Source organism: Staurois parvus, unplaced genomic scaffold, assembly GCF_062004578.1.
Source record: "Staurois parvus isolate SC_StPar_1 unplaced genomic scaffold, SC_StPar_1.0 ptg000059l, whole genome shotgun sequence".
Taxonomy (NCBI): Eukaryota; Metazoa; Chordata; class Amphibia; order Anura; family Ranidae; genus Staurois; species Staurois parvus.
The window spans coordinates 5,640,571-5,668,234 of record NW_028317855.1 but is presented as its reverse complement, the minus strand read 5'-3'; the positions used below and the strand labels follow the sequence as shown (position 1 = coordinate 5,668,234).

The 27,664-nt window shown below is 40.4% G+C and overlaps 1 protein-coding gene across 3 annotated transcripts in view; it reads right to left on the bottom strand.

Annotated features, from left to right (window-relative positions):
- Nucleotides 1–9,427: 9,427 nt before the first annotated feature.
- Nucleotides 9,428–27,664, bottom strand: part of GNG4 (G protein subunit gamma 4) — a 90,553-nt gene continuing 72,316 nt past the window's right edge. For all 3 annotated transcript variants that reach the window (XM_089668584.1, XM_089668586.1, XM_089668583.1), the window contains exon 4: nucleotides 9,428–17,089. In XM_089668584.1, coding sequence (XP_089524710.1) covers nucleotides 16,961–17,089 — 129 coding nt within the window. In that variant the 3' untranslated portion in view covers nucleotides 9,428–16,960. The remainder of the gene's footprint in view (nucleotides 17,090–27,664) is intronic.

Sequence of the window (27,664 nt, the reverse complement as noted above, 5' to 3'; positions counted from 1 at the left end):
CTATTGCTGCCCTTTCCCACTGGCAACAGGAAACCCCAAGGCTAAAGATAACTGACACAGTTATCACCCCAGACTGCTGATTTTGTCTATACCCTCATTCCACACTGCATGTTCTGCATAGAAACCTAAACTTAACTCTTCCAAATACCGTGTAGAGAGCATTCTCAAATTCTGGCATGTAATTACATTGCCCTGCCAATCTTAAAGGGGCACGCCCACTGGCTAAGGATAACCTGTCAACTTCATGTCCCTGAACTTTTTGTCCCACAAAACACAACAGTTATGCATGCCAATGTTAAAGGGCCCCACCTGAGCCAACATTCAGAATTGTCCATATTTTGTGACCTACCTGGAGGCAGAATTGGGTTGAGAAAAGTGTGGCAAACTCTCAAGCCTAAGCCTAGTCCCATTTGGGCTCAAGTAAGTTAATCATTCTCATATATTGCTAACCCTTTCTCATTCACTTGAGGCCTAATCTCTTTGGCGGTGGGCTACTGTTTATGCTTCGTACTGCAGTACATACACCCCTAAGGGTACCTGGCTTACTGTATTGTATCTGGGGGCAACTCTGTGAGACAAACCATTTAACACTGACAGGGGTACCTACAATGATCAGCTTATTTATGTAAACCTTTCATCCCAAATGTAAAAGAATTGCTGCTGTAACCACCTAAAAATCTTATCTGGAGCTTGGATTTAATTTGCTTAGTGTATCTAAATCTTTTAGATTTTCAGTCTCTCCCAGACTGACAATGCATCTGTCCAAAGGTGTCTCTGTGCTCCTTCATGCAGAGCGGGGGCACTCTATTACCAGGGGTTTGCTACTGGTCAGATCACCAGGTGAAAACAAAGGGAACAAATCCCCCCTCAAAAGAAGAAAACTGATGCAATCACCATGCACCACCACATCTAATGAGTGATAATCTGAAATATATTAAAATTTTGGTTATGGGTTTAATACCATCTTAAAGGCTAAATTCACCTTTTGAAACATGTTACATGCTCCACCCATATGCTGTTACACAGTTAATATTTATGTTAATGTACATGAGAATTCATATAGTTTATTTTTTGTACCATTTCCTATGGACATTTCTATAGTTAGTTATGCTGCCATCCAGTGGCCTTATTTGGTAATGCATTTGTTTTATATTACCTCCCTGAGATCTATGACACAATTCCTTTGTATATGAAGCTCCTCCCTTCTTCTTGAGTTCAGCACTTCCTGTGTCATGGAGGCAGCTAACAGACCACATGTAACAGGGACACATGTATTCTGCATAGTACGCTACAGAAAGTATCATCTTTTGACCGCATAATACTGGAAACCATTCATTCTGCTGTATCCTGTTGTCACATGTACAGAATAAAGCAACTTCTGGATGAACACAGTATTGGTGAGTTCAAGCTATCTGATAAGGATTGCCCACAGTGATTATATCTGCTTATACAGGCTAGGCAGAGAGGTCTCACAAGGGATAAATCGCTATCACAACAATCTGAGTCAGAATAACCCATATTTAGGGTGAAACATTTAACATGGTGCAGCTCCTGCTGCCAGTCCCATGATCCCTCCCTTAATGTGACAGCAGGCAGGGGATCCTCTCCTAGCACCCGTTATCACAATTCAAAAACAGTGCTGCTGTGCGGGGCTCCACCCACACTGCTGCTGCATCATTCATTCACAGTTTCTTGTGAATTAATGAACTACAACTACTGTCAGTCACCGCAGCTGAAGGCTTGTAGTTCTAAATGCACTGCTTGGGCGGTGATGAGGGTTTGCATTGTTTTTATTCACAAACCCTTCAGCTTTCAACAGACAGCCCACATGAAGGCTGAAAGTTGTAGGGCTAGTCTATAGAAGCCTGACATTGCAACCCTGATCCACTGATCACGGGTGCAATGCTTTCCAGGGTCTTGCAGGAAAAAATAATAAATGCACATTTTTTTCTGCAAAAATATGTGCATTTATTAATTTTCATGAAAATATTAACTTATACTTTAAGTTTAATACCACTAAAATACAGCAGCTTTTGTTTTTTATAAGTTACCTCGTAACATAGTTTTAAAACCCGTTGACTCTGCCAGATCAGTTAAAATTCTCCTGCCTGTAATAGGATGAAAAAACAATTTGTTTTGCAGTGAAATTGCACACCAGAGTTGTCACCCTGTGGGATACAGTAGTCTTGTCTAGATTTTTTATTTTAAATACACTTTCCTGGCTCTGCATAATGTCAGCATACTAACGGTGTCAGTTCAGGCCACTACCCATACAGATGACAAATCGAGAGAGTCTTTATGGACAGTGTTCTTATTTTGTCCTTGCACTGAACTTCCTCTAATACCACAATTTCCTTCTTTTTTTGGTTATGTTCCTTTTACACTACCCCATTTTGGACAGAGAAGTCTTAGATGGACATGTTATTTTAAAAAGACTTTCCTATCCTATCCATATAGGACAACCTCTGACTAGATGGCAAATTGAGAGGTCCTCTGATGGCTAGTATTCTTCTTTTGTCCTTACTCCAGACTTTCATTAACACCACAATTTCCTTTTTTCTTCTGGTTATGTCCCCTGTATCCTATCAAATTCTGGTCCTACCAGAAGCAGAGGTACCCATCCTCCTGAAAGTGGGTGCCTCTGAATGCCTAGGAATGGGTGGATGCACAACCTACATCAAGGCATTTCATAGGATGGTGCCTTCTTGAGCTTCTTTCAGTCCCTTACATCTCTCCAGGAACTGGGCAGAGCATGGCAAGCTGGTCTCATGTTCCAGAGAGGTTCCATTTACCAGGTGAAGATGTCTGACATCATCACACTTGCTTCTGGTGCAAGGTAGCCTCAGGTTCAGTCTTGCTACACTATATTGCCAAAAGTATTGGGACACCCCTCCAAATCTTTGGATTCAGGTGTTCCAATCATCTCCATGGCCACAAGCGTATAAAATCAAGCACCTAGACATGCAGACTTCTTCTACAAACATTTGTGAAAGAATGGGTCGCTCTCAGGAGCTCAGTGAATTCAAGCATGGTACCGTGATAGCTTTCCACCTGTGCAATAAGTCCATCAGTGAAATGTACTTACTACTAAATATTCCATGGTCAACTGTCAGTGCGATTATAACAACAGCAACTCAGGCATGAAGTGGTAGGCCACGTAAAATGACAGAGTGGGGGCTGAAGCGCACACTGCACAGAAGTCACCAACTGTCTGCAGAGTCAATAGCTAAAGACCTCCAAACTTTGTGTGGCCTTCAGATTAGCACAACAGTATTGCGTAGAGAGCTTCATGGAATGAAAACTGCAAAATTACTTAAGCGCAATCATGCAAACTCCCACCTCCAATGTGATACTGCTGCTGACACTAAAGGTGTTCCCACATATGCAGATAGTAAATACTTAATAGACCAGTGCCGTGTAATACAAAATATGCAATTTATAACATATGTGCATTCCTCATAATAAAGTGCCTGTGTAATTTCCCATATAACTTTAAAAGGTGCATACAAATATCACAATGTGTTACATAAACAATGTGTCCATCTTGCTACATAGAAGTCCCATATAGTATTGAGAGTCCTTCTATAATATATACATTCTTCTTAATAGGATCACTCAATTCGTAAAACATCTGTGCACCTTCCTGCCGTGTACAGAATTACCCTTATGTGTTTCTCCTACAACAACACACATATGTACTCTCACCTCCTTATTTTGACCTATAAATGTTAGGTCAAACAGCGCCTTTCCCTTTTAACCTGGGTAGGTATAATTTCTTTATTGCTCCACCTCCAATCTCCTCTAATACAGAATGGTCTTCCTATTTCTTATCCAGCATATCCTCAGAAAATGCAGAAAACAAAACGCCGATCATAGTGTATCACTTTTATCAATCGACATTTATTAAAAGGTAAGTGCACTCACATAAAGAATGCCCAACTGGGACACTGCATTTGAATAGCTTCCACAATATCTCATCCAGCGTTCTCAGGCAACTCACAAAATGTCAGCTCTCAAACTTCCGGTCGGCCCACCCCAAACATTTGTGAAAGAATGAGTCGCTCTCAGGAGCTCAGTGAATTCAAGCGTGGTACCGTAATAGGCTGCCACCTGTGCTGTCCATCTGTGAAATTTCCTTGCTACTAAATATTCCATGCTCAACTGTTTGTGGTACTATAACAAAGTGGAATCAACTGGGAACAACAGCAACTCAGCCAGAAAGTGGTAGGCCACAGAGCAGGGTCAACGCACGCTGAAGCGTACAGTGCGCAGAAGTGTGCAGAGTCAATAGCTAAAGACCTCCAAACTTTGTGTGGCCTTCAGATTAACAACAGTGCATAGAGAACTTCATGGAATGGGATTCCATGGCCAAGCAGCTGTATCCAAGCCTCACAGCACTAAGTGCAATACAAAGTGTCAGATGCAGTGGTGTAAATCAGGTCGCCACTTGACTCTATAGCAGTGAAGACGTGTTCTCTGGAGTGACCAATCACGCTTCTCTGTCGTGACCAATCACGCTTCTCTGTCTTTCAATCCAATGGTCGTGTCTGGGTTTGGTGGTTGCCAGGAGAACGGTACTTGCCTGACTGCATTGTGCCAAGTGTAAGGCTTGGTGGAGGGGGATTATGGTGTGCGGTTGTTTTTCAGCGGTTGGGCTTGGCCCCTTAGTTCTAGTGAAGGGAACTCTTAAGGCGTCATCATACCAAGACATTTTGGACAATTTCATGCTCCCAACTTTGTGGGAACAGTTTGAGGATGGCTATAAAAGAAAGAGCGCACAAACCTTGCGCATTACCGCGATAAACAATGAATAATTTTATTTTATTTAGGAAACATACTCACAAGAGTAGCGGTAAAACAGGTATAAGTTAACCATAATCCACACGGGGTTACAGGTCAATCCAAAGGGGAGATAAAAGCTAACGCATTTCGAAGGGGGCTCCCTTCTTCATCAGAGCTGTGTTTGGCAGATAGAGACTTCAGTTTGGCAGAGTTCCCATAGCAAGGAAACATTCAGCCACTGAGTGTCAGTATTACATTATTTCAGCCTGTTTAGCACAGTTTTATCGAGCTTCCCCAGCTTCATGATAGAGCTGCACAATCTTTGATCACCAGTGGATGAACACACTGTTTGTTATTAATGTTTGTTTGATCTGAATCTTTGAGCGCAGGAGATAATGGATGTTTGGTGACAGTTTGAGGATGGCCCCTTCCTGTTCCAACATGACTGTGCACCAGTACACAAAGCAAGGTCCATAAAGACATGGATGTGCGTGTTTGGGGTTGAGGAACTTGACTGGCCTGCAGAGAGCCCTGACTTCAACCCGATAGAACTCTTTTGGGATGAATTACAGCAGATACTGCAAGCCAGGCCTTCTTGTCCAACATCAGTGCCTGACCTCACAATTGCGCTTCTGGAAAAATGCTAAAAAATTCCCATATACACACACCTAAACCTTATGGACAGCGTTCCCAGAAGAGTTGAAGCTGTTATAACTGCAAAGGGTGGGCCGACTCAATATTGAATCTTGCAGACTAAGACTGGGATGCCATTAAAGTTCATGTGTGTGTAAAGGCAGGCGTCCCAATACTTTTGGCAATATAGTGTATAAGGAGCTGTCTCTTTGCCACAGACTCTTCACTTTGTTTTCAGGTTGGTTGTACTGCACAGCAGCAAGGATTTTCTTATTCTTGTTTTTTTCTATGCTTGGTACTTACCTGTTCTCTTCTATTCAGCCCAGGGTGAGCTTGCCAGCTCCTGACTTACAGGCATAGAAAACATCTGCTAGGTAAAGAGACTTTTTATATTGCTTGCCATCACAGTTTTAATGCTTTAAAACTAGATCTAAATGACAACATAAGTGGCATGGCTCTAAATCAACCCAGCTTTGTCCCACCTCCCATCTCCACCTAAACCATTCTCCGTCACACTGCACGTATTCTACTCAGACACCTAAAATTGAGGTGTGCTGAGTCTGTGATGTTGAGCCTATACCATCTAAGCTTGTTTGTGATAATTACTTTAGGGAGGCCTCACCAGGGAGAAACACAAAGGTCCACACATGCTTTAGAGAGGCTGTGGAGGACAGCATAAGACATTTTGGGGTTTATTTACTAAAGCTGGAGAGTCCAAAATCAGACTCCCTTCTGCATAGAAACCAAGCAGCTTCCAGGTTTCATTGCCAAAGCTTCATTGAACAAGCTGAGGTTAGAAGATGATTGGTTTCTATGCAGAAGGGAGTCTGATTTTGGACTCTCCAGCTTTAGTAAATAAACCCCTTTGTGTCTACATCAAAGATAAGAAACCTCACAAGCAGAAGTCAAAATCCAGGATGAGCCATCTTTCTAGCCCAGTTAGACCCTGAACCTGACCTTTCCTTTGAGGAGGGATATGTTCAAACTGCTTCCTTTGACGTTGTACTGGTTCCGCCCTTTACGTCAATGGTCAGGCAGGCTATTGACTGAGAGAAGAATCCTTTGTTACCACAAAAACTAAGGAAGTTTTATCCACATTTAAAATAGGAACTACCAACTTTTCCTCTGATGCCAAATATAAAGAAGGAAATAGAGGAAGTGTGGATGAAACCTGATTTAAAAAAAAAAAGACTCATTGCAGACACAGTGCAAATGTTGAAATTTTATCTGGTGCGCCCATCTTATTCTGAATGATAAGTTACACCACCCAAAGTGTACACTTCCCTACAAAGCCAAGCTAGGCACATTGGCATTCCTTTGGAAGAGTCAGTCTTATTTAATCACTTCTGTCCCAGGGGCATTTTTTTGTTTTTTTTTTGTACATGTTAAAATGCATATTTTAGGCCCAAAGGTTGGTGTAAACCCCTTAAACATTATATATTTTCTGATAGCAAAGACCATTGAGAAAAAAATGGTGATAGTTGCAATTATTTTACATGACATAAGCGCACGTTTATGAAACCCATATTTTCAGTAAACATACACTAAAGTTAACTTTAGCGTGCACAAATGCAATAGATTACAACATTTTTATTTTGAATTATTATGCTATGCAAAAAGTTACAATTGTCCAAGCTGTGTAAATTGTCCATACCTGGAATTATTCTTTAAAAAGAGCAGAGATACATATCATACAGTACAAGCAGACACTGATTACTACATATTCACAATGGGACACTGAGGGTCGATGCACACTTAAAAAAAGCCACTGTCCTTAGCAGAAAAAAAAAAGTGTTTAAGCACGTTTAACATTTTTTTTCTGCCAGAAAACACAAAACAGAAAAGTTGTTTTTCTGCCTCTAAACACTGAGCTTAAAATATGCCTCTAAATGTCCTAATCTGCATGGATCCATGGACATGGGTCCTCTAGAAGCAGCATTTTTTGAAGGCAGTGTGCATGGACCCTGAATTTAAACTTACAGGAAAGGCTTTGTTGTGCAAATACTGTTCAGTTATCAAAGAAATTCTTCAAAACCAATATCTTTAAAGCTTAACTAAACCCCAAAACAATAAAAATACACAGATCAGCCATAACATGGCCATCCACCTAATACTGAGTAGGTCCTGCTTTTGCTGCCAAAACAGTCCTGACCCAACGAGGCAAAGACTCTGCTAGACCTCGGAAGGTATGCTATGATATTTTGTACAAAGTTGTCAGTAACAGATCCTTTAAGTCCTATAACTTGCAAAGTGAGGCCTCCATGGATCAGACTTGTTTTTCCAGCACAACCCAGAAATGCTCAATTGGATCGAGGTCTGGAGAATTTTGAGGCAACACTTCAAAGACACCTTCTTTTATTGCACTGTAGTCCAGTTCTTACATGCCCATTGTAGGCACTTTGGCTGTGAGCACGGATCAGAATGGACACCCTGACCAGTCTGCGGCTACGCATCTTGATGCACAACAAACTGTAATAGAAAGGTGTCAGAACACACATTGTATCGAAACCAGCATGAACCTTTTCAGCAACATTAGCTCTTTGATTGGATTGGACTACATGGGCCAGCCTTTGCTCCCCAAGTTCGTTGATGAGCCTTGATGGCCCATGACCCTGTTCACCAGTTTTCCTTCCTTGGACCACGTTAGGTAGGTCCTGATCACTGCAAACCAGGAACATCCCACAAAAGCTGTAGTTTTGGAGTTGCTCTGACTCAGTCGTCTAGCCATTACAATCTGGCTCTTGTCAAAGTCACTCAAATCCTTACATTTTCCCTTGCTGCCCTATATATCCCACCTATTTTCATGTGCCATTGTAACAAGATAAGCAGTGTTATTCACTTTACCTGTTAGTGGGCATAATTATGGTTGAAAAATGTAGGTATTGCAGATGAAGTGGTTGCATTCGTTTTTTTTTCACAAGATATGTTTCCTCTTTCACCTAGTAATTCTGTGAATAATGCACTTGCTGTCCCTAGGTGGCTACACTTAATACTCCATTGTACCTTTGGGGGCAGCCACAGCTGCCACCCAGGTTGGACTGCTGCCTTTCTTCATTTCCATTACAAGGTGGAGAGATTAGTATTTTACAAAATAAAGATATGCTTCCAGTTCAGGCAGTGACAAGGACACTCCTTTTCTGGCAGGATAAATAGGTATTTACTGTATCTGTTGAAAATGGAAATGATTATAAAGTGTTAGCTTGAGTTTGGCTTCAATTTGTGTATTTATTTCTGCTAGTACATCCAATACTCCCCTTCCCCAGATTAAAAATGCTGCTGTCCAAATGTACCCCCTGTGCTCCTTCATCTAATAATCAAATCTAATTGGTAAACTGCAATATAATTAATTTTTGGATTTGGGTTTCATACTACTCTAAATCCAGACAAATCTATTTTTAGTTTTGAATATAGTGGGAAAGGCCATTTTGCGGAAATTTTACTTTACTCCCTTGTTCGAGTGACAACTTTATCATCAGATAGGAAGTGAGGGAGAATCTGTAACAGGAACATAGACAGCAGCAAAAATCAGGCAAGGGTTATAGCCACCCCTAACTCTATTTAATACGTATTTTTTATTAACTGTCTGTGTCCCTGTTGGGGATTTTCTTTCCTTTCCTGTCGTGGTGACAACATACCAGAGAGCAATAAAAATTTGGCAGAGGTTCTAATTCTTTGCCACTCTATCTATGCCAAAAAAATCTTATCCCAAACTAAAAAAGATTATAGTTGTAGTTCTACTATAATGAAGGCTTACTCATAATCAAAGCTGCCTCTACTATATTATGGCTTACCAGCTGAAGTTCCTTTATGAAAAGGAAATAAATAATTTGGTTATACAAGTATCATACAGCTGAAGTACCACCTTGTTACCAGCAGATGACATTCTTGCTATATACTGTATATATAAAACCACAGTACAACATAGCAATTGCGTCATATAAACAAAAATCTTCAAAAACAGATTTAACATTTTCAAGGAATGTTTTCCGCACTCTATAAAGGAATTTGCAAGTTTATTGTCAAACAGTTTTATTAGAGAACTGGAACCAATCATTTGACACCTTTAACATTCTATTGGAATACCGCATCTAGAGTTCACAGCACAAAAATATCAGGTCACAACCAAACTTCAGTTACAATTACTGACTTATTAGTTACAAGCTGGGGTCATGTGTCCTTGTATTTGCTTTACACTAAGAGGGTGCATAATCACTCTTCCAGGACACATAAAAGAGAATAAGGAGGTTTTAATGGTAGAAAGTGGAAGCTATATGAAACTGTATGTAAAGGGGTTTATGTACTAAAAAAAAAAAAAAATTTGCTATGCAAATGTCTCAAGCTCTCTCAAATAGATGTAATTTGCTGAATACATTTTTTTTCCAATAACTTAGCTCCATCTAGTTGCTAAAAGGCAGTATTTTCCTGAAATAACAAAAAAAATTATTATTTTATTACTGAAATATAAAGGACTGCAATGCAGTTCTTTATATTTTAAAAGTCCTCTTATATTGGTCTTCCTGCTGGCAGCTGGTTTATTTATTTTTAAAATGTATGGTTTATTATTTGATGTTTTAGTTTTTAGTGCAGCTATTAGGGCATTATCATTTATATTTTTATAACATTTTTTCTTCCTGGGGACACAAAGGGGGGGATTTACTATAACTCTAGCACTCAGAATCTGGTGCAGCTGTGCATGGCAGCCAATCAGCTTCTAACTACAGCTTGTTCAATTAAGCTTTGACAATAAAACCTGGAAGCTGATTGATTTCTGAGCAGATCTGCACCAGGTTTTGCACTCTCCAATAAATCAACCTTACCCTAGGTTTACACCTAAGCATTTTCCGCAGTGTTTTGCAGAAATGCACTACAGGCCATTTAACATGATTTCCTAGGGGACACGTTCACATTTCTGCATTTTCACCCCATATGTTTTTTGGAAAGGGTCAGGGACTTTTTTTTGAACGCAAAAAGTAGCATTTTTGGTTCTATAGACTTCAATGGAAATGCTGCAGCATGTAGTGCATTTTTTATGCATTTGTGCCATGCTTTTTTTATGTGTTTTTGATGCGTTTTGCATTTAACTCTGCCTAGCAACAAGAAAAAAAAAATGTGGCAAAAACGTAAAATGCAACACAAACCGCTCTGCAGAAATGGATCAAATGAAAATTGCATAGGTGCGAACCTAGCCGAAATGTGCTTTATCTGCTGCTGGGCAACTGGTGAGAAGACATGTCAAACTAGGGCCAATTTTAGACAAAAGCCAATTAACTTCTCAGCATGTCCCAAGCATTTGAGAGGAAACCCAAACAAGCACAGGAAAAATATGCAGATTGCAAAATACCACATTATGGCTACTAGATGGAGCCGACGATTATAGAAGATAAACGTTTTAGGCAAATAACGGCTATTATTCGCGAAAGCTTTGCAAATGTTTGAGATATTCATATAGCAATTTTTTAAACATAGACTCCATAATGTTTTTCTGTTCTAGCCATTATTTTCTTGATATCATATCTTACATAGCTCATATTTCAGACTACTCACTTCACAAAGGTGCAGAACATGATTATTTATCTTGCCTTATAGGTAGTGGTGTATCACTGTTGGACCAATTTTACTGCACTGCCCTCGACTGGTATGTGTTAGACATTTAATATATTACAAACCTGATTTAAAAAAATTACAATTTCCACTGTACTAATAAAAATAAATACTCCAAATGTGCTCAGTGTCCAAAACAGTATCCACTGCATTGTAATACATTTAAGAATTGGTGCAATCTGTAATTAATTAAAAAATCAGTGCAGTCTATAATAAAGTGCTCTTGTGCAATCCACTTTCCCCCAGGGGGAGTGAAGAAGGGGAACAACGCACCAGCACCATTATCAGCACCAGTATTTGGAAAGTAGATAGCACAGGAGCACTTTATTATCTCCCCAATGAGGGCACAGACAGGTATAAAAATGGTCAAGCTTTCTAAACCCTCTCCACTCTATTCAAAACTAAAAAAAGGAAAAAAAAATTTGCCTGTAGTTATAATTTTTTTTTATATACAGACAGTACCTAAAGTCTTGATATCAGCATCCCTTCATTGCCTGCACAGCAGGGCTCAGACTGCAAGAGGTAGCAGTTCTGAGCCAATCACTAAATGCACATGTGCTGGCAGGAGGATTAGGGGCTCTTTCACCCATGCGTTCCATATGTCCATTTTCATCTGTCCATTTACGGATGAAAAACAGACACCCATGTATTTCTATGGACTAGCAGATGTAAACTGATTACCATCCATTAATGTCCGCATCCGTTAACATCCGTTTTTTTAACGGAAGAGAACCCTATTTTTTTTTCCTGTAAAAAAAACGGAATGGACAAAAAACTAATGTAAACAGATGTAAATGGATGAAAAACAAATGTAAATAGACATACAGTCCGTTTTTGCATGGGATGTAAAAAATGGATGTAAACTGATAAACTGATATATTTTTTCTTGGAAAAACGTGACTGAACTGATGAAAAAAATGAAATGCCCATGCGAAAGGACCCTAAAGCAGCTCATACATTAGTCATTTATTTATGTTCAAGCGGTTAGTTGAATCAGAAAAATGACCCAATTCCCCCATCCACATATCAAGGTGGATAGGGGAATCCCTCCCACTGAGCTACTGTGTTTTCATTTAAGTGCAGCTTTGCATGACCACGCAACTGTCAGTTAAAGTAATGCAGCGCCGTATCGCAAAAAATGGCCTGGTCAGGAAGGGGGGTAAATCCTCTTGAGGGCAAGTGGTTAAGGGCATCGTGAACCTTTGTTGATTGAGCTATGCAGGACATGGTCTCACGAAAATAACAACTAAACAAGAGAGAGACCGCTTCTAGAATTTAGTCTATTGTGTTAAACATTTCATTCGTTGGTGATGCAGTTTCTTTAAGTGTATTAACACTTACTCTTAAAGGTTTAAATAGATTAGGTCAGTGACCTTTGACTCAGTAAGTAGCTAAACATGAAACTGTAACAAAAACTATGCTTAATAAAAGAAATGGCATGTAATAGGCAGTGGATATGCTATGAAATGTTAGCTATACTGTACATGCATATCTTTATGAAGCATACATTGCTTTCAAACCTTCACATCCTGCACATTTGTGGTGCAGTGTTTTTATTTGTCTAGTGCTCCTTCAGAGTAAAAAGGGTGGGCAGCATCTGGAAGGTGAAGGCATGGGGATGAGTGTCGGGCTAGCTCATAGTTAAAGTGATATTATTATTATTATTATACAGGATTTATATAGTGCCAACAGTTTGCTTAGCACTTTACAATATAACGGAAGACAATACAGCAACAATACAGTTCAATACAAGAGGGATAAGAGGGCCCTGCTCCTTGAAGCTTACAATCTAGGAGATAAAGCTAAAAACATTTTTTACCTTAATGCATTCCTTGCATTAAGGTAAAAAACATGTATTATTCCTCTGTCTTCCCCCTTCCTTGTGTGCTGTGCACAGCTGCTTCTATTCTCCCCTCTCTTCCTCTTCTCACAGTGCTCGAGCAGCTATTGGCTCCTGCTGCTGTCAATCAAATGCAGTTAGGAAGTAGGGGTGGGGCTAAGTACCACTATGTGTGATACACAGCTCAACAGCGAGCAGACACTGTGTGCCTCCATAGCAAACGTTTTGCTATGGGGACACACACAGTAGTGGGGGAGCCAAAATCACCAGCAGGGGACCCGAGAAGAGAAGGTTCAGGGATGCTCTGTGCAACATCACTGAACAGAGCAGGTGAGTAGAAGATGTTTGTTATTTTAATTTAAACATTTTTTTTTTACTTTAGTAACACTTTAACAATGGCCAGCCTGTTGCTATTGTCACTGTGTTACTATGCAAAAGCACAAGAGCTAGTAAACACATAAGTTCTTTATTGGCCATTCATTCTTTATGTTATTTATGCAGACACCCGCTAGCCCATGTTACCATGACCATGCAGGAGAACAGAGGATGAAAACAAATGCCGGCCCCGCACTGGCCAGTCAGCTGGAAGACCCATCAATGTTTTATAAAGATATGGATATCTTGCAACATATCATCTGCTACGCACAATTGTCCTTTAGGCCAGATTCATCTGTCTGTGACTGCGTTTGTCTGTTTTAAGTGATTCTAAAGGTTCAAGGTTTTTTACCTTCATGCAATCTGTACATGACGGTAAAAGCCTTCTGTGTGCAGCAGCTCCCCCAGCCCCCCCCCCAATACTCACCCAAGCACCCTCTCAATCCAGCGATGTGCACTGGAGTCTCGGCTATCCCAGGACTCCCTCTTCTCAATGGCTGAGACAGAAGCAGGAGCTGTCAATCACAGCCAGTGAGCCAATGAGAAGATATAGGGGGCAGGACTGAGCAGCGGCTTCGTGTGTGAATGGACACACGGACCAGCGGGTACCCCCATAGCAGGCTGCTTGTTGTGGTTGAACCCGACAGGAGGGGCCAGGAGTGCATGCGGGGGACCTGTGTGCAAAACCACTGCACCCAGCAGATAAGTATAGACATGTTTGTTATTTTTTTCTTTAAAAAAACAATTCTTTAGAATCTCTATAATGTATGGTGTAGTGTGTTTACACTTGTTTTCATTATTATGCATCGCAGCACATATAAAAGCCCAGAAAAATGAACACACCTCATTTTTCAAACCGCATTGTACAGTAGAGATCTGAATAGGCTTGTTGAATAACATTGCTTCTCATGTCATGTGTTTTGTTTTGCTTTAAAATGCATGAAATGTTAAAAGGGTCTTAAAAATAATCGGATCAAAGCATTACAGAGAACTGTGAACACCAGAGGTTCAAAATAGCAATAAATAAAGACACAGCACTTTAATGACAAATGCATTGATAATGCAACACTGTTACAAGAATTTCCAGTAAATATGTGGTGGTGGACCATTTGTTATTTACTTGTTTGTAGTGCAGGTAATACAATTTAACACAATTGGTTTTTAAACTATTTTCTGGATCTAAAGTCAAAGACCCTGTGTATTTAAACTCATAAGCTGGCTATACATGGATTTGGTTAGTTCAGCAGGGACCAGAGGAATTTTGATCCATGTATGGGCAGAGAGGTTGTACAGAAGTTGATCTACTAATTGACTTCTGTCCAACAGCCCTGTTGGATTTTCCCCGCTTGATCAGCACCTCCAGTGGCACTGATCCGTGTATTCTGATGGTAGGGAAGTCTGTCAGAATACAATAGCTCAGAGGAGGGGATTCCCTCATCCACATTAAGTGTGTACATGGGGAGATTGAGTAACTTTTTTAGGTTCAACTCGCTGGTTGAACAAAAAAAAGATACTTATCTATGGGTTGCCTTAGTGTATAATTATATTTGTAAGGCTAAGTTCACACTAGTGCAATTTCAGATGCGACTTGAGCCGCACAGAATTGAATGACAATGGAAATCACATTGTTTTTAATGGTGCCTGTTCACATCAATGCAACTCAGCATCATGCCATTTTGAAAAAGGTTCCTGGCTTACTTTGGTGTGATTCCAATGCAATTTTGTCCCCATAGAATGTGAAACCACATACAGGTTGCTCTACATAATCACACTGAAAATCGGATCAAAATTGAATTACAACAATGTGAACCTAGCCTAAATATTTGAAGTAAATTATATTTGATGAGTAGTGCTGCTCTTTATTTTCAGACACTGACCGTTGGAATACCTCTGATCAGTAATAGTTGCATGGAATATATAATTAATAATACTTTCTAGCCATACTCTGTACCTCAAATATTACATTTATCAGTATTCTAAAAGCAAATTCCTACCAACAACAGATTTTTTTTGGCGGGGGGAGGGGCTACTGATTCAATTGAATGAGCTGTTAACATAATCATAATCTTTAAATACTGTAACGGGCAATTATGGTGTTGAGAGGTGTAGAAATGGTATAATTTAGTTTGTGAATACATCAGCATCAGAATTCAGGCAGAATACATACCTGCTATTATCTTTTTAACACCAATGCAATTTATTTTTTTTATCACAGCTACAAAATATTACAAAAATTTCCCATATGCTTTTATAAATAAGTAGCAAAACTGTGTTTTTTCACATTCACAAAGAAGAAAGCATTTTATAAATACAACTGAGCCCCACTAAATGTTTGTTTAGCCATCATACTGAATAGTTTTTTTATCTTAGCAAATTCTGGTGCAACCCATGTGTTGGTTTAATATGTTTTTTTTTTTTAATTCAAAAATTTTCTTTTCATATTATTTTTACTGCAAATGTATATGCAAGTTCAGGAGTAAAATAGCACTAAAAACATCTGTATGTCGCTTCAAATTGTAATAACACTGATAATGGAACTAATGTGCCATCCAACACGAACCAGGATTTGTTAAATTAATCAATAGAGTATAAACACCAGTTTTAGTTTCACACAGCCAAATGGTTTCTGTTTTCAATTTTTGAACAGGGGTTGGAATGATGATAAACTAAGGTTACAGCTTCACTTTTCAATAAATTCCAACAGTATATTGCTGCATTCAGTGCGAATAATAGAGACATATGTGATCAGTGCTAGTAATAGAGAGAACAATGTTTTGTCTTAGCAAGGGGAACTGGTAAACCACAAAGTGCTAGACACTTTCAGCAGACCACGCACCATAAATGCTTCCTTCTAGCAAACATGAAAAGAATGGGGTCATGCGGAGGGTTTTCTATTTTACAAATATTATCTACACTAGCGAGTCTGCTCTACTGAAGCCACCAGAATAAGAAGTACCTGTTCTACTAGAGTATACTTTACACTAATCCGCAGACGTAAGGTCTGCTCTACACGAACCACCACATTGGAGTGGAGGATTACGCTACACTACTAAAACTGGAGGGGTTTCCTGTACATTAAACATCAGAGAGGGCTCTATCACACTGGAAATAAAACTGGGGCAGCGGCATACCACATCATTTCTCTTGGTAGTCTTGCATGATATAACTTATTTTAATTGCTACTAAAACACAACACACCTATGGCTGAGGTAAGTGACACACAGGGAAAAAATTGTGCAACGTTGGGCGCATGAATGGCAATTTGCATACATCGCGTATGGCATATTTAATTTTGTTACCTACACTTTCACTGTATTGAACACTGTTCTATATAGATCATTCTTACAGTACAGTATTAATCAATGAGTATGCCTTTACAGAATATATGTGCACTTGTGATTTCTCTTAAACCTGCTTTGTTTTATAGCCCTGTAGATTGATCAACATTTTCCCTGATTTGCTTCAATACAGTTGTTCCATTTTGTAACTACAATTATGTTACCAGGGTGCTACAACATAGTAACTGCATCACACACTGTCTGTAGTGCTTTTATCCCTGCCACTCCAATGAATGGGCACTACTAAAGTAAAAGTACTGTATGTTATATAATACATGAGAAGCTATTTTTTTTTATTTTAGTTTGATACTGTGTTTGTGTTTAATCTATTGGTTAACTTAAAGTCACGTTATACTAATATTATACTTAATGTGTGTGTCACAAAACCACATTAAAGAATAGTACAAAAGAATTTCTTCTCCCTAAATGGGTTTTCTGAGGCAGGCACTGGAAGTATAAGTGGATCTTCTCGGACATGGGCGTCGCAATAGGCCATCAAATCTGCTGCAGCTTTGGATATCTGAAAAAGAAAAAAACAAATCTTGGTCAGCTGTCACTGAAAGAAATATATCTTTGTCAGCTATCACTGGGAACAAATGCTGTCATTTTTTTAAAAGTACACCCATCACCCATCCTATAATGGGGTTCAGATTTAAGTGGAAGTAGAATAAATCCACTTCAGCTCTGGAAAGGTTTTACGCCCTTCATGACTAGGCCATTTTTTGCTATTTAGCACTGCACAACTTCAACTGGTAATTGTGAGGTCTTGCAAGGTTGTACCCAAACAAAACTTATATCACATTTTTCATACAAAAAGAACTTTCTTTTGGTGGTATTTGATCACCACTGAGTTTTTTTAAATTTTTTATTATGTAAACGAACAAAGGCCGAAAATCCCAATAAGTGTATATTGATTGTTTTTTGTGAAAGTTATATTGTCTACAAACTATGGTATACAGTGAAGGAAATAAGAATTTGATCCCCTGCTGATTTTGAATGTTTGCCCACTCACAAAGAAATGATCAGGCTAAAAATCGAATGGTAGGTGTATTGTAACACAGAGACAGAATAGCAAAAAAAAATTCAAAAGAAATGTCTAACAAATTATGCACTGATTTGTATGTTCATGTGGGAAATAACTATTTGATCCCCTATCATTCAGCAGGATTTCTGGCTGCCAGGTGTCTTTCATACAGGTAACAAGCTGAGATTAGAAGCATTCTCTTAAAAAGAGTGCTGCTAATCTTATGTTGTTACCTGTATAAAAGACACCTGTCCACAGGAGCAATCAAACAATCAGATTCCAAACTCTCCACCAAGGATGTCAGGGACAAGATTATAGACCTACACAAGGCTGGACTGGGCTACCAAACTATTGCCAAGCAGCTTGGTGAGAAGGTGACAACAGTTGGTGCAATCATTCGCAAATGGAAGAAACACAAAACAACTGTCAGTCTCCCTAGGTCTGGTGCAGCATGCAAGAACTCACCTCGTGGAGTGTCAATGATCATGAGAACATTGAGGAATCATCCCAGAACTACACATGAGGATCTTGTCATTCGATTTTCAGACTGATCACTTCTTTGTGAGTGGGCAAACATTCAAAATCAGCAGGGGATCAAATACTTATTTCCTTCAATGTATACACTGCAATTTTCATTTATTCTTTTCTACTAGTAATAGCGGTGATCAGCGACTGTGGTAGCGTGGGAGGCAATCTGATGCTAAATGACACTGACATCACCAGTGACACAAATACAGTGATCAGTGATACTATACACTGTCCGGGAAGAGGTTAAAATCTCGGTGTAATCAAGGGGTTAAGTGTGTGCCTAACAAGTGTTAATTTGTGTATTATGTGCTGCTTTCTGGGCTGTGATTGGATCCAGCTGATCAGCAAGTCCCGGCCACGAATCATTGGGCGGGACCTGAAGACAAAATCCAGCTGTATACAATCACAGCAAGAGTCAGCAGGAGGGGGCGCGTGCATTTGCCCTATACCTGAAAGAGGTCAGTGAAGCACAGGTATGTTACTGTACCTTATGGGCCACCCATCCAGAATACATCGCCGGAAGGCGTTCCCGAAGTGGATATGATGATCTGATCATTTATTGCTGTATGCATGGCCAGAATGACAGCTGGGCCGTCAAGCGTCTGACCTCATACTAGTAAACATTTGAGTTGGAGTAAGAAAAGCCTCAGCAAAATAATTCCTGTTGACCAAAGCAACCAGCCAGCCTGCAACTGTAATTTTTACTGACTAATTATGAAACTGAAATACATTCTGAGTATGGGCAACACAATTTGCACACATCAGCCCCATTGTCTCCCCAATGTGCATAAACCAATATTGGTCTCTGCGTTAACCAGTTATGGTTACTTGGAAAGAGTTATGCCAGTTGACAGGGCACAACCACCAGACCTCAGGGGACTTCTCAGCTCAGATTTAGTTCTAGGAGTCATCCTAAGTTAAAATTAGTAAGGCTAAATTAAAGAGCTAATATACAGCCATCACAATCATAAGGTTACATTTTCACTTTCTCAGATAAGCTCTGTTGTGACTGGTTCACTTTTGTTGTTTCCTATGTAAGCAGACAGCTGTACTTTAATACAAATTGTAGGTAACAATTTTACGGTCATCGGCATCTTTCCCTATATTTATATAGCACTGACATATTATGCAACACCTAACAGAGTATATAGAAGCAGAAACATACAGTAAGTATCTTTCCCCAGAGGAATGTGCAATCTAATGTCCCCCACATGCACATATGGCCAATTTGTAGAAGTAAATGTCACACAAACATGTGAAGAACATACAAACACCTTGTACACAGTGTATGGGTGAAATTTAAACACAGAACCTTAAAGTGTATGTTACCCCAACATTTCATATTCTAGACATGTCTGTACTTATGTTAAAATGTATACTGTTCTCTTTGTATTACTTCCTTTGTGTGAAATACCTACACCATATAAAATTAAAGCCCAACTCCAAACCAGATATTTGGGGGTTTAGAGAGACTTGGAAAAAGTAAAAATGTGTCTCATCTGTGAGGGCCGGTTCACATACACTATATTGCCAAAAATATTGGGATGCCTGCCTTTACATGCACATGAATTTTAATGGCATCCCAGTCTTTGGCTGGCCATACACTATACAATTTTCTGTTCAATTTCTGCCCAATTTTCTTTAGATTTACCTTCAACTATGTAGTGTAAGAGCCCACCTAATTGGATACAGTTGAAAGTGTTGTTAGTTTTGACCTCCTATTATATGGTTTTTGGTAAATCTAAACCAAAAATCTCAAGAAAATTGTATGGCCAGCCTTAGTCTGTAGAGTTCAATATGGAGTTGGCCCACCCTTTGCAGCTATAACAGCTTCAGCTCCTCTGGGAAGGCTGTCCAAAAAAGTTTAGGAGTGTGTCTATGGGAATGTTTGACCATTCTTCCAGAAGCACATTTGTAAGGTCAGGCACTGATGTCGGACGAGAAGGCCTGGCTCGCAGTCTCTGCTCCAATTCATCTCAAAAGAGTTCTATCGGGTTGAAGTCAGGGCTCTCTGCAGGCCAGTCAAGTTCCTCAACCCCAAACATGCACATCCATGTCTTTATGGACCTTGCTTTGTGTACTGGTGCACAGTCATGTTGGAACAGGAAGGGGCCATCCTCAAACTGTCACCAAACATCCATTATCTCCTGCGCTCAAAGATTCAGATCAAACAAACATTAATAACAAACAGTGTGTTCATCCACTGGTGATCAAAGATTGTGCAGCTCTATCATGAAGCTGGGGAAGCTCGATAAAACTGTGTTAAACAGGCTGAAATAATGTAATACTGACACTCAGTGGCTGAATGTCTCCTTGCTATGGGAACTCTGCCAACTATGTAGTGCAAGAGCCCACCTAATTGGATACAGTTGAAAGTGTTGTTAGTTTTGACCTATTATATGGTTTTTGGTAAATCTAAACCAAAAATCTCAAGAAAATTGTATGGCCAGCCTTAGTCTGTAGAGTTCAATATGGAGTTGGCCCACCCTTTGCAGCTATAACAGCTTCAGCTCCTCTGGGAAGGCTGTCCAAAAAAGTTTAGGAGTGTGTCTATGGGAATGTTTGACCATTCTTCCAGAAGCACATTTGTAAGGTCAGGCACTGATGTCGGACGAGAAGGCCTGGCTCGCAGTCTCTGCTCCAATTTATCTCAAAGGTGTTCTATCGAGTTGAAGTCAGGACTCTGTGCAGGCCAATCAAGTTCCACCACCCCAAACTCCTTCATCCATGTCTTTATGGACCTTGCTTTGTGCACTGGTACGCAGTCATGTTGGAACAGGAAGGGGCCATCCCCAAGCTGTTCTCATAAAGTTGGAAACATGAAGTTGTCCAAAATGTCTTCATATGCTGATGCCTTAAGAGTTCCCTTCACTGGAACTAAGGTGCATATTACAGGCTTATTGACGTCTCTGGGAACAGCTTCTGAATCGCACATGTCATGAGTTTGTGAACATGGTTTCAGGACAGTTTTCTTTCTTCAAACCTTGACCTGAACCACTGAATGACTGCTTTTCAATTCTCACTGAAACCTGAGCTTTCAGGCTGCATCACACATATATGAATTGGCACCAAGGTTGACACCAAGACAAGAAGTCACAAGCAAATAATAGCCTTACAAAAGCTCTGTTATCCGTTTTACTGGAAAATGTGTTTTCTTGCAGTTTGTGGAAAATGGAAGACCCAGCTGTACACCAAATGATATTAGCAATCTAGTTTCAACAATAAGGGTGCTGTAGTGATTAGACGGATGGCACCATCAGCTTTGAACAACAGAACACGTATCATCAATACATCACCAGTGCAACCCCTAATTCTATGCAGACATTGCCTAATGAGTGGTGGAACCTCTATGGCCCAAAAATGTTGAACATTGCTTCTACTGGTCTCAATACAATATTGTTACATTTATTTTATTATTTATTTATTTATTTCAGGTACTTATATAGCGCCTTCAATTTACGCAGCACTTTACATATATATTATACATTCACATCAGTCCCTAACCCTCAAGGGGTGTACAATCTAAGGTCCCTAGCTTACAATCATATGTACACATACTGGGACAATTTAGACAGGATCCAATTCACCTACCAGCATGTCTTTGGAGTGTGGGAGGAAACCGGAGTACCCGGAGGAAACCCACGCAGGCACGGGGAGAACATGCAAACTCTAGGCAGGAGTTGCCATGGCTGGGATTCGAACCAACAACCCTAGTACTGCCAGGTGGAAGTGTTAACCATTTAGCCACTGTGCTGCCCATTTCAAGGCAAATTTGTCTTTAATAAGTTTTACAACAGAATATACAGAAAAGGGAAACATTGATAAATAACATAATATAAATAGTATACAACCAAGACATATATCTTAACAATCTATCCCATAAGAGGGCATGAAGAACATCAATACATGTCCAAGTAGAGTTCACCATATAAAACAAAACAAAGAAAAAAGGATAAAGAGAGAGAGATGAGAAGAAATAAGCACAGAAAGAGGGAAGATAGGCGGGAGAGTCGGGTTCCTGGACAGACAAGGGGTGGAGCGAGAATGGCACAACTCTGAAGGGGCCCAGGGTGAGTATCCCAATCATACAAATCAAAAACAAGTGCACTGATATGAGACAGACAACCGTGGGTCCACCAAACCAAACAGACGAGGTCTAGGGAGGCACAGTAGGAGCACACAACTCTCAAAGGGTCGAGGAGGAGAAAAAAATGGAGCCAGACTGACCATAATAATTTATGTTTTTCATAGGTATCATTGGCAAATCCAGAAAAGAGATATCAATTGACGAGTCGCAGACAGGAAGAAACGTAATAAACATTTCTTCTGTGCCGCCAGTGAGCCTGGTAAAATGGAGAGAAGAGCAATCTCCAGCGAAGAAGTCAAGGGCTCACCATAGATTTTATTATAGACTTCAAAAACTTGGTACCAAAAGGGTAAAATTTTATCGCAATCCCACGAAACATGGAACTGAGTACCCAAGGCCGTATTGCAACGCCAACAAAGATTGGATGTAGATAGAAAAATATCTTGTGAAGAGTATAGGGATCCCTATACCATCGGGAGAGGAGCTTAAAAGTCTTTTCTTGAGAGTAACAAGATATAAAGGATTTATTGGTGAAGTGGAATGACGTAAACCATTCCTCAGTAGATATATCTTTGCCAATATCCCCGAACCATACCTCGGTGAAGGGCAGAAGTTCAGAATGGATTGCGGCATGTATTAACCTGTAAAGGAAAGCCAGGTCAAGTCTCGGAGGTTCAGAAAGGGAGCACAACTGCTCAAATTCAGTGAGCAGGCGATGAATTTGAGAAGTGGAATGTAAATGTTTACAACACAAAGACAAATGTAAAGCAGTCAGCCAATCTCTGGGGCTGCCCGAGAGGAGTGGGAGACCTGTCTGAGGGTGGATAAAGTTCCGAGCTACCGGCCAAGAGGTACGGGCAAAGGGACCCAGGACAGAGGATCCTGTCCCTTGGGGAAAGGAAGGATTATCAAATAGGGGTGATAAAGGGGAAGGGTCGGAGGATAAAAGGGTAAGGAGACCGCGTTTATACCACAGGCGCAAAGGTGCCAAAGTCAAAGGACACAGGCCAGATAGATGCTGAAGGTCACAGCTGTAACCCCAGAGGAGAGCCCGTAGGTCAGTTTGAGATAGGTCATACAGGAAGCTTTATGAAAGGGTCTGGGGAACCAGTCAAGCATACATGCCAACATGGTTGCCCGATAATACAACTCAAAATCAGGTAAACCCACTCCACCCCTAAGCTTCGGATAGGTGAGCAGTTTGTACTTCAATTTCGAAAAAACCTCGATGCCAAATAAACCTGATTGATAAAGAGCACAAAGAGAGGAAGACACTCTTGGGCACAGAGACCGGGATAGTCTGGAAAACATAGAGCAGTTTCAGATGAGTGTCCATCTTAAGGGTATTAATGCGTCCAAACCAGGGCAGAGAGGAGGCTCCGCACAATGCCAAGTCTTTGCGAAGGAGCATAAGTAGGGGTAAATAATTAATCGAGTAAAGTGCAGCAAGGTCAGAAGAAATCAGAACCCCGAGATACGAAATAGCCTTTGGGCGCCATTGAAATGAAAAATTGAAGCAAAGGTGTGACAGCACGCAATCCGGTAGAGAAATATTCAATGCGCCCGTTTTCAAGATGTTAAGTTTAAAGTTACTGAATGAATCGAATCTGTGGAACTCCTGAAGCAGGCTGAGGAGAGAGATGAGTGGCTGTTGCATATAAATTAGGAGGTCATCTGCATAAAGAGAAAGTTTATGATGTGAGGAGGGGTTATGAATGCCTAGTATAGAATCGTTAGCCCATATAGCCCGCGCAAGGTGCTCCATAACCAAAACAAAAAGTAAGGGAGAAAGAGGACATCCCTGTCTTGTACCATTCGAGATAGAAAAGGACAAAGAGACCGTACAATTAACAAGAACTGATGCCATCAGGTGAGAGTAAAGGGACATAATCTTATTTAGGAACCACGGACCCAGACCTATCTGCTCTAGGGTAAGGTGCAGGAAACGCCAGTCGACTCGATCAAACGCCTTCCCAGCTTCAAACAAGAGAAGGCAAGCCTTCAGACGGTGTTGTTTGATATAGGAGATGAGGTGGATTGTTTTAGTAGTATTGTCCCTGGCTTCTCGACCGGGAAAGAACCCGACCTGATTATGATGTATCAGGGCTGGAAGGAATGGAGAAAGGCGGTTCGCCATAAGTTTCGTAAGGGGCTTAACATCCAAGTTAAGCAGAGAGATTGGGCAATAGCTATTGCAATGAGATGGATCCTTACCTGCTTTAGGGATAACCGAAATATTAGCAGAAAGAAAGGCTGGGGAGGGCAAAAGAGAGTCATCAATGGCGTTAAAGGCCTGAATTAAAAGCGGGGGCCAACAGAGGGGCAAATGTTTTGTATAATCTTCAATCTCTTCCATACGTACACAAATATCTTCTTTAAGGTCAGAAATCTCCTTTTTGTATGTATTTTTGATACACTTCACACAAAGTTCAAAATCAGCCTTAGCAGGTAGGGATCTAATATAGGTATGGAGAAACCTGATGTGGGACTGCAAGTCCCAGTCATCCCCGGAACAGATGGACACCTGAGAGGTGCTGCAGGACCTTTGGGAGAACCTGTCAGGGTCCCCTGGAGAGGAGGGGTGGCTGTGAGAGCTCACCTACACATCTTGTGGTGGTCCTGTGTCCGGAGGAGAAGGGGAAGGAGAAACCGGCGCCATCTTTTCAGCCGGAGCATGCAAGGCCGCGGTCCCGGATTGTGTAAAAAATGTCCCAGATCATTGCCAGACCAGCCCCCAGCTGCTCTCTTGGGGGTCCAGTGCTGGTTCCTGTCCATAACGGGCTTCGCTGGTGCCAAGAAGAGGGTGTAAAGCCCTGCGGGAGGATTCCAGGCCAGGAGCTGCAGGGATGCACATCCTACAGCTCCATGCGCCAAGCCATGTCCCCTATTGTTAAATTAAAAAAAAAAACATATTGTCTTGCTGGTGATGCACAGTCCTGTTATTTCCCCACTGGACAGATATCTCATCATTTCTTTTCCCAAAGGAAGTGAACAGAAATCTTCCCACTTAGGACATAGACCACAACAAACAGATGACAGTGGTTTGCCTTTTGGAGTTGTACTTTAAACCTATACTAGGAAAACGAATTATACAGGAAACAAATAAAAATCACATTGACAATGTCTTAAGAAACCTGTAGCTATTCAAGGAAGATAAATGTGGTTGTTTTACTAAGGCAAGGCCAGAGGAGAACATCATGTCTTCAGCATTGTTCTACTTTTTGTTTTTTGTTTATTTACGCATGCATTCATTTATGCATAGACTTCATCTGGTGGCTGGTTGTCATCTTTTCACTTTATTTTATATTACTGTATAACCTTCTGCAGCTTCCATTCCATCTACCCCTTTCACTCAGATGGAGGGCAAATGTGACTCAATGGAAAAGGTCCACCATTTTCAAGTAGTTTGTATTGTTAATAAGCAAAAACATCATCCTCCATTTTATAATCAGCTTCACTGGTAAGGTTACAGAAATCTACCTACATCCAGTTTATTTTGCACCAGTTAACCCTTTGTGGACTAGGGGGTCAATTTGCAAAAGCTCTACCACATTTAATATGTGCATTAATTAGCTTTATTTTCATCATTGTAAAAAATATTGAATTCGCTAGATCACAAAAAGGATTATTGAACCGCTTGCCCTCCGCCCTATAGTAGAACTACTGCTACAGGGCAGCACAAAATTATATATACATATATATATATACACATAGGAATTGCATTTCCGGGTAGGGGACACGGGCGCCGCCCTACTCACACCACCATTGGTGGCTAGGGATGTCAGGCACCGGGTACTGGCCAGATATTCCTTGCTGGCACTTGCCGATTACAGCTGACAGAGAGGAGACCTGTGTGTAAACAGCACAGGTCTCTCTCCTGCCAGCAAGGACATGCGGCTTTGTATGTGCACAGCAGAGAAATACAAAGCAGCATGTCTCCATAGTAAAACAGAACACAGCACACATAGTAAAACACACACAGCATACAGATAACCCTTTGATAGCCCAAAAGTTAACCCCTTCCTGCCCAGTGTCATTAGTACAGTGTCAGTGCTTTTTATTAGCACTGATCACTGTATTGGTGTCACTGGGGATGTCAGTGGCAAGTAGTCAGTTCCCACCCAGTGTCCAAATGCCCACCACAGTCCCGCTATAAGTAGCTCATCACCGCCATTACTAGTATAAAAAATAAATAAATAAAAATTCCAGTATATATACTGCCATTTGTAGACTCTATAAGTTTCACGTAAACCAGTTAATTTACACGTATTGGGATGTTTTTAGCAAAGACATGTAGCAGAATACATTTTTGTAAGGATGTCCTTACAATTGTTTAATATGTCTGCCTTGCATCCATCCTGCATAGCTGTAATAAATGCATAATTGATAATAATTTTGCTTACCAATTTCAAGTATCTTATCTCTTCAATAAATTATTAAGACATCAACAAATATTTTTGCTGTTCAGAGTGTAAGAAGGTTTAGTTGCATGTCAGACAGCAAACAGGTAACAGGGTAACTTGTAGCAAACACAGAATAATAAGGCTTCAGGTATAAATATACAATGCTTAGCACTCTTGTAGTGCTGGGGTCCTTGTTTGATACCTACCAAAAACCTAATTTGCAATCTAATTTATTTTAAATCTACTTCCTGTACTTGGGCGGGTGCCCCAGTTTCCTGCCACAAATTAGAAATATATGGGTCACTGGTTTCCACCCAAGATTGGCCCCAACGTGTCCCTGAAAATAAACTGTGAGCTCCTTGATGGGGCAGGAACTGATGGAAATGTCACAGTGTCCCGTTTATTTCACTGCAGGAGAAGCATCAGTGTGATAACAGAAATTAAAATAAAGAGGTATATACAGTTAGGTCCATATATATTTGGACACAGGCACAATTTTAGTTTTTTTTCAGGTATTTTCCAATACATATTCAAGCTATAGTTATATAATGGATATGGGCTGAAAGTGCACACTCTCAGGTTTAATTTGAGGGTATGTACATCCACATTGGAGAAAAGGTTTAGGAATTACAGCTCTTAAAAGTAGCCATCCCTCCTTTTTCAAGGGACCAAAAGTAATTGGACAATTGAATATAATCATAAATAAAATGTTAATTTTTAATATTTTATTGAGAATCCTTTACTGACAATGACTGCCTGAAACCTGGAACTCATGGACATTACCAAAGACTGGGTTTCCTTCTTTCTGATGCTTTGCCAGGCTCTAACTGCAGCTGTCTTCAGTTGTTCTTTGTGGGTCTTTCTGCCTTTAGTTTTGCCTTCAGCAAGTGAAATGCATGCTCAATTGGGTTGAGATCACATGATTGACTATGCCATTGCACAATAGTCCACTTTTTCTTCAAAAGCTCCTGCGTTGCTTTTGCAGTATGTTTTGGCTAATTGTCAATCTGTACTGTGAAGCGCCGTCCAATCAACTTTGCTGCATTTGGCTGA